Source organism: Lipotes vexillifer, unplaced genomic scaffold, assembly GCF_000442215.2.
Source record: "Lipotes vexillifer unplaced genomic scaffold, Lipotes_vexillifer_v1.1 scaffold1790, whole genome shotgun sequence".
Taxonomy (NCBI): domain Eukaryota; kingdom Metazoa; phylum Chordata; class Mammalia; order Artiodactyla; family Lipotidae; genus Lipotes; species Lipotes vexillifer.
The window spans coordinates 53,147-61,086 of record NW_006786545.1 but is presented as its reverse complement, the minus strand read 5'-3'; the positions used below and the strand labels follow the sequence as shown (position 1 = coordinate 61,086).

General features: G+C 50.4%; 1 protein-coding gene across 1 annotated transcript in view; it reads right to left on the bottom strand.

Moving 5' to 3' along the window:
- Positions 1 to 7,940, bottom strand: part of AFF2 (ALF transcription elongation factor 2) — a gene marked incomplete at its 5' end in the record, with an annotated part of 37,507 nt that overhangs the window by 1,049 nt on the left and 28,518 nt on the right. The window contains one exon of the mRNA XM_007458920.1: positions 3,196 to 3,386. Within this exon, the coding sequence (XP_007458982.1) occupies positions 3,196 to 3,386 (191 nt within the window). The remainder of the gene's footprint in view (positions 1 to 3,195; positions 3,387 to 7,940) is intronic.

Genomic DNA, 7,940 nt, shown 5'->3' with positions numbered 1-7,940 from the left:
CGGGGGGGGCGGGCGGCGGGGAGGAGGCTGGAGACTACCTTCAAGTGGTTGGGATGCTCTCCTGCCTTCTTGGAAAGCAATTTCCATGCGTGGGTTATGTGTGCTTGATTGCCCAGCAGATGGTATTTCACTAAACAATGCATTGATTCTTCACGTTATGTAGAACATATGGGCTCCTTCTCTGCGTATCAGCTTCATTTGATTATGTGATACTTTTTAACCTGTACTATGCAATAAAAGTAATTTCTGCTGCTAAGGGAGTAAATTACTTTGGGCATTGAAAATACTCTCTTCCGTAATACAATATTAAGGGAGATGTTAAAGGACCCAGTTGTTGTCGAGTGAATGTGAGTGGGATGTCCCCTGGATATTTTGCGGTACGCGGGCCTCTCCCTGCTGTGGCCTCTCCCGTCGCGGAGCACAGGCTCCGGACGCGCAGGCTCAGCGGCCACGGCTCACGGGCCCGGCCGCTCCGCGGCACGTGGGATCCTCCCGGACCGGGGCACGAACCCGCGCCCCCTGCATCGGCAGGCGGACTCTCAACCACTGCGCCACCAGGGAAGCCCCTGCGGTGGCACTCTTCATTGGGTACCCAGGTCACCATTTTAATAAGTGTTTCAAGTCAGCAGCTGGGAAGGTAAGGAACCGGGCTTCTAGAGTAAAGGCCAGAGGGCAGAATCAGCCCTATTGGCCCATTTGAGCACCAGAATGTTCCGCAATGAGCCATCTGCAGCTGTACAGGTGGGCAGACATGGGGCAGGGGTGGAGACCTTCCACTGGGACAGCCAACCTCCGCCACCTCCATTGCATGATTGGGTGGAAAAAGGTGCAGGTACATGGTGGTCTCCAGTGGGAGGCAGAGTACCAATCAAAAGGGAAGCGCCTCAGTTTCCCCATGTCTATGTGGACAAGAGAGATGTGGGAAGAATCCCCCACTTCAAGCAGTTCAGAAATGACAAAGTGGGTGAAACTCAGGGCGGTAAACAGAAGATTCCAGACTAGGTCCTCTCCCCGGTCCCTGGTACAGCCCTAGGACCACACCAGCGGGATGCAGCATCTTTCTGCTGGTAGAGTGACAGAGTCATTTTGATTCAATATTAGTCAGGGAATTGAACAACTCCTTGACACACTGTGCTAAGGCCAAGATGTGCACCATCTGAGTCCAACATCAGCCCAGCCGCTACATTGCTCCTGGAAAGTTCTGTGGTTAATTTTGAAGGAATTACTTTAACAGATTTTGAAAATGGATGCAATTATGAAGGAAATCCATAAATATTGAACAGCTCTCCAGTTACCAATACAAAATAAGACAGAGAAGAGTGGAGGCCGACAAGCTAGGCAAGACTTAAGATGCTTATGCCTTCCTGAGCAATTCTAGAACCCTTGGATTGCCCTGGTTGTCTGGGTTAGTTGTCTTTGGATTTCCAGAAGCCTAGGGAAGTGGACAAGTTAAGAACTGCCCATGACTCAGATAACTGAGGACAGGAGCTCACTGAAGGTCTCCAAGGACCCGTTGTTAATTTCGCCCTCTAGATGGGCAGTGCATGCTATAGGATAAAAGTTCACACTCTGAAACCAGACATTTCTCGATTCGATTTCTGCTTCCAATATGATGAGCTGTGATATCATGGGTGAATTTCTGCATCTTACTGAGCCTCGGTTTCTACAGCTAGGAGGTGGGGCTAAACGACACAACAAATGATAAAACAACTAGTACAGCGCCTGGCGTATAGAAATGACCGCATGAACACACAGAACCAACACATGCAAATAGCCCTAGGAGTCAGTGCAAGTTTACAGCTGGGTCAAGGGGTCGGAGTCCCAAATTATGGAATATGCTTTGATAGCCACAGAATCTTTCAATTATATAGATATATCATCATATGGAGTAAGGAAAGAGAAGGAAATATTTGTAGGATTTCTACCTCGCACCTGATATTTTATGCTAGGTGATTTACACATCTTATTTTATTCCACCCATGGCTACCATCCTTCTGGGTAGTTTCATCATCATCCTATTATATCCATTCTAGAGATGGAAGCTAGGGAGTAGCTCACAGATTTCAGTAGCTTGCCTGAGGTCACCCAGCCAGTGCCTGACAGGATTCAAGCTTAAATGATTAGGCTTCAAAATCTGCACCCTTCCTAGCCCCGTGGGACAGTTTCCCCGCCCGCTTAGCGATGCCGCAATAGAGATGCAGCCAGGAGGAGGGGCCGGTAACCCACGGGAACGTCCCTCTGCATCTAGGTAGCCTGCAGCCCCAGCCTGATTCCAAGAGAGTCCTGTCACCGCCTGGGACCCAAGCCCACTCCATGCAACTTATACCATACCATGTCCCAGCAGGAGCCACCGGCCCATGCGAGATGCTAATTCTTGCCTGTACCTAGCCAGATGTTTCTACTGCTCTAAACCACAGGTCACCTCTTTGCAGTCTGATTCAGAAAGACCCACATCTGTGCTCACTTAGACTAGAGTGGGTCTGTCGCTGACTGCCGGGCCAGAATCACTGAAGTCAACTGAACAGCCAGGGCAAAAGTATGGTTTCTTTGAACTTCCCATCTTCATTAGGATAGGAGGCTTTGGGGTGACAGCTAGGGTCACAGATGGCAGCATGAGTGGCTGAGGACCACTGACTCACCCTCTGATGAAGCAGGGTTCTCCTCACATTGGGTTTGTAGTCAGCCTCATGTGTTCCCATGAACAGGGCTCTGATCCTTCATCCCAGGTGTCAGTGGGTGAAAAACACTAGCTGAGCCTTGGCCCTGGCTTCTGACTGCAAGCCACATTGCCATGTACTCACTGGAGCTGACGATTATAACGAAGGTAAAAGGCCTTGGTTCAACCTCACCTCTCCAAAAAAAAAAAAAAAAAAAAAGCCAAGTGCCTTAATCCCAGTTAATTTGCAAATCATTCTTTTCTCCTTTGCTCTGTTTCTCTGTATCGATCCTTACCATTGAGTGAAAATGTGAAACAGACATTTGCCAACACCTCATAGCTCAAGTCACTTTAAACTTTAAAGGAGAACTCAATCCTAGGCCTTTTTCACTCTCTCAGTAAAAACTGGTCACCACGTCAGCCCTGAGCTAACCCTCTCTTCCCTCATGTAGCCCTGGAAATCAGACAGAAAGAAAAGGCCACTATGGAAAAACTCCCACCGTGGCCCGTGAGCAATGGGTCGAGCAGAGCAGCATTACCTTTATTCTCTCTTGTCAGTTTGTCGGCCATGTCCCAGTGTTCGTAGCCCCGTAACACGTTACTAGTGATGTTGACGTGGCTGGCGGCCATGTGGTGAATGCGCTGGGGGATGGTGACCGGGCCGTTGTTACAGTTCCCCATTGCGTTGATGGGAGACACGTTGTTGAGAGACACTGGGGATGGAGTGTTTCTGGGGGATGGGAAGAGACAGGCTTTGTTAGGCTGCTCGGGAAGAGCGGCAGCGGCGTTCTAGGCCTCCCTCATCACACTGGGACCTCATGAGGACGTGACTTGCCACAGTGAGTTTTAGCATATGGTGAACATATATGAAGCTTGCTCTTGTATCCCACAGACTCCTCTCAGAGGACATCCTATAGCTTTTGCCAGCACAGTAGCTTTCTCCAGAGGCCCCAGCGTAGAGAGAACTTATTATCACCCTGTTCCTGCCTCATTAGGCCAACCCACACAGGGCCACAGGGCCAGGCTGTAGGAGGAGCCATCCTTATCCTTTCCTAACTTTAAACACTGAAGTCTGACTGCCTTTGGCAACCACTGATGACTCCATGCACATCGCTACTTTGTTTTAAAATACCACACAGAGAGCTGGGTGAATCTTTCCCTGGCATTAATTCGACCCACAAATGTAGCTCTTACTTTGAATACATCTAACAAGTCTTCTGATGTTCCAGAGGAAGCATCAGCTCAGAGCTATGATGATTTCTCTACCTGCTGCCAGAATGGATACTGGCACTTAGAAAGGACTTGATGTGCAATACCGGTCTCTTATCAAAGTGTTTTGTGGAAACCATGGTGACAGTTTGCTCCAAATACAGTTGCCACAATAAGCAAAGTGCAATCCTGAAAAGCCCCCCAAGGAGCAATACTAAGGAAGCTGGAAAAAGTAAGATTATGAATATCTCTTTAGGATTCTTTTAAGACGTGGCTACAGGATGGCTGTTAATCGCTGGCAGTTCACCTGCACACTGGGTTATAAAGAGAAGTTTTGGGAGTTCCTACTTTGGGCAGTACCAATGTTCGGAGGTAGAGTTTTGTTTAATTCTTTAATGCCAGCAACAAGAAGTCGCCGGCTGGCTGCACGTCGCATGGAGGGTCAGGGACAGTCCCAAAGGCTGGGTGGCTGCCCGTGCCCACGAGCAAGACCTATTATACACACCCCCAGCCCCCCTGTCCTCGTTCAGCCAGCCTTCGAATGACTGCCCATCATGAGGCGCCCTTCTCACACTCCCTCCCCTGTACCAGCCACCTGTTGGCAACTGCCTTTGCAGGGTGGCTGTATTTCTCAGAGCCCATCCCTGCTCCTAGAACAGATGCGCACCCTGACAGGCTGCATACACAGAGGATTTGGGGGAACGGCAGTCACCACGTACCAAAATGCCAAAGCGGGGCTGACTCGGTCTGGGAGCAGCTCAACCCATGCACTCGCATGAGACTCACACGGGCTGTGCCTACAGCCACGGGAGGGCATTGGTCCATTTCCGCAAACAGAGTATGTCTTCTGGTATGTTCTGGCATGAGGGGGAAAGTGGATCCTCTGCGCAAGCGCTCCGCACTCGTGTGATGGGAGAGGGTGTGAAGGTTTTCCTGCTCTGTTTATAATTTCTGAGACGTCTGATACTACTTGATGGAAAGATTTACTTTCAAGGCGGGGTGTGGTCAGGGGAATGGTTAAACTCAGGGACCTGGGCGCAGAAGTGTTAGCAAAAGAAGCAGTGAATGCTAGGTTTTTCTGTCATGGCAGGTTGCAAATGCTACTTTCTAGTCCTTTCCCCCCTCAGTGGTGGTCATTGACCCGTAAATGTCAATTTACGGCCAGAAAGGAAAACGTCCTCATCTGTAATCTCTAGAGAAGATTGCAAAGGTGTCAGTGTCACAAATGTTGAGAGGGGGACCGTGGGGTGCTGGGGAAAGTTCTGGAATCCCAGGGACCGGGACTCTAGCCTGGCCCTGCCTTACATACAATTGCCGTGTGCTCCCGAGACCCCTCCCCTCGCTGGACCTTCCCTGACCTGCAAGAAAAGGCTGGATTCAGTGATTTCCAATCATGTCCAGAAGTCAGAAGGGGAAACAAATCGCCTCCGTTTATCTCCCACATCCCGAAAAGGCCTTTTCAGTTTATAACGTTGAAGAGCCATTGAGGGGCTTTCTTTCCCTTCCACTCGGCACTTTCCTTTAAATAATCAGCGGTGGAGGCGAGGAGAGCGAGGGCATGCGTTCGGTTTTGGTCACGACTGACCTGACACGAGGCTCTGTGAGCTGACCTTGCGCGGAGCACGGCTGCGTACCCTGCACACAGCATCAGATGCGTGAAACCCACAAATCAAAACCTGCCTAGGACACTGGGCCTCTGGCTGAAAGAGGGCTGTTGCCGCGCTCATCTTGGTGTGCCTCCACCCCCAACTTGGCTCTCCCCACAGCTTGGGCTTCGCCGTTCAGTTCTCCCTCTGTGGATCTGCTTCAGATCTGGTGCTTTTCTTCACACGTCCGTGGCACGTGGCCATGAGTGTGTTCACACCAGCACAGGCTTCCGACCACTCACAGCATAAGCACCCTGGGCGTCCACCGTGCTCCCTTGCCTCCCAACCACACTCACCCCCTGCTGTTCCTGGTAATCACGAGTCACGTCCCCGTTGGAGGTGGTGGCGAGCCCTGCGTGTGGAATGCACTTCCCCCAGGGATCTGCACCGCTTGCTCTCCCATCATCCTTCCCTAACGTCCCTATTCAGGATCTTCCTCCCCCATGCCAAGCAGCCCTTTCTATTCCCCCCTCCTTGTTTCGCCTTCCTCTATGACATGTGTTATCTAGCGTATGCACTCCTTTTGTACTGTCTTTCTCTTCCAAAAGAACGTGACCTTGAGCAGGCCCTTGTCTATAGAGCCTTGTCTATTTCATCCAGCGTCATTCCCAGCATCTAGAACAGTGCCTGGTGCACATACTATGTACTTAATACCAGTTAGATAAATGAGTGGATTACCTTCCAGCCATCCCTCTGTTATTATGTAGTATCCACTACACATGAGGTGCTCTGGGGAGGGAAGACGAACAACGTACAGCAGCACATGGAGAGGGTATACGTTTGTAAAGTGCCTGGCAGAGTGTCTCATACACAGCAGGCATGCAATAAATATCTGGTGAATAAAAGAATGAACAGCCCCTTATTGAAACGAGCAAATAGTCTAATGGGGAGGAAAATCCATTAAATTCTGGCAATCTAGGCTAAGTGCCAAAAGTGAAGTGTACACCAAGAGCTGTGGGAGTTCTAGGGGCGAGATCACTTATGTTTTCCAACTCAAAAAGGTAACAATGACAACAAAACATGGCAGTGGCAGTAGCCACCATTTGTTAAAGTTGCTGTGCACCAAGCACAGTGCTCTGGGCTTCACCGATATTGTCTCTAAGCCTTGTGACAACTCTGTGGGTGAGTCTCTGCCACCACTGTTTCGCAGATGGCAAAAGGGCTCAGAGAAATTCAGCTCCTTTTTGAGGGTCACACAGCAAATCGGTCGAAGGGCCAGGATTTGAGAGCAGGTCTGTTTCTCTCCAACGTCCACCCTCCTTCCATTCCATCAAGTTACCTCAAAGTCCTACAGTCCCTCTGCTAAAGGATTCACCTGACTTGGGTGTTCATCTTGACCCTCGCCCTTGAGTCCACATTGGCTCGTTTCTACCACTCTCCCCAAGCTCATGCCATGTTCACGCAGGCACAGCCCCCCCCCCCCCAGTCTTGGGGAGAAGTTTTGCCTGAGGGGAATGTTCCCTCCAGTGACCACCAAACTCCTCACATCTTTTTACTGGCCAATGTCCCAAACATGTGGAGATATCTCTTCCCTTCCAACCCTTTCAATATGGTACCCACGGCCACCTGTCTACTGAAAGCGTTCTTCTAAAGGCCTCAGATGGCCTCGTTCTTTCCTCCTTCCATAGCCTTCCCAGCCTTCTTTTCTTTTTATTCTCTCTGGGTGACATCTGAGACTGCTGCCCCGCCCTTTTAGACTGTCCATAACATGGTTTCCATGACTCTCTGTGGAGGTCAAAAAAGCTGGTGCACCACCTGTTTCTGTATGGCCTGTGAGCTATGAATGGTGTGAAAAGGTGGACGTTTGCAATCAGTTGGGTGAGCGAGAACGCTACCTTTGAACCCCAGTGACGCAAAATGTTATTTTTTCAAAATTCCATTCCTCTCCTGAACAGACTCGCATTATGAAACTTGTACTTAACTGCTATTATATTCTGAATTTCATCAGTAAGATGTTTGTGGAAACTTGTTTTCTCTTACATTACATTCTCTTTACATGACAGCCTCGGTTTTGCCTCTGGGCCGGCAAAGCCCCAAATATGTACTATCTGTGGCCCTTTGCAGAAAAGGTTTGCCGAGCCCTGCTCCACATCGAGCGGATTTTTCTTCTTCCAACTCCTTCACGGTCAGGGTCAGAGAAGCTTTGCTTCTGGAAGGCATCGTGAGAGGTCTGGTGCGGGGCCAGCTGTCATCATTCGCTGGGGGAAGCAGGCTGTAGTGTTGATGGCAGACAAAGAAGCCCTCCCTGACCACCCACGGAGGCCCGCGCTTTTTCTTGGGTGTCTGCAGAACTTTGTTCATACCTGTCACCCAACCCCCCCCCCCCCCCCCCCCCCCCCCCGGGGGGGGGAAGAAAAAAAGCCTCTCGGGCTGGTGAGCGCCGGTCGGCCCCGATCCTCTGTGCGGGAATCTCTCCGCTTTGCCCTCCG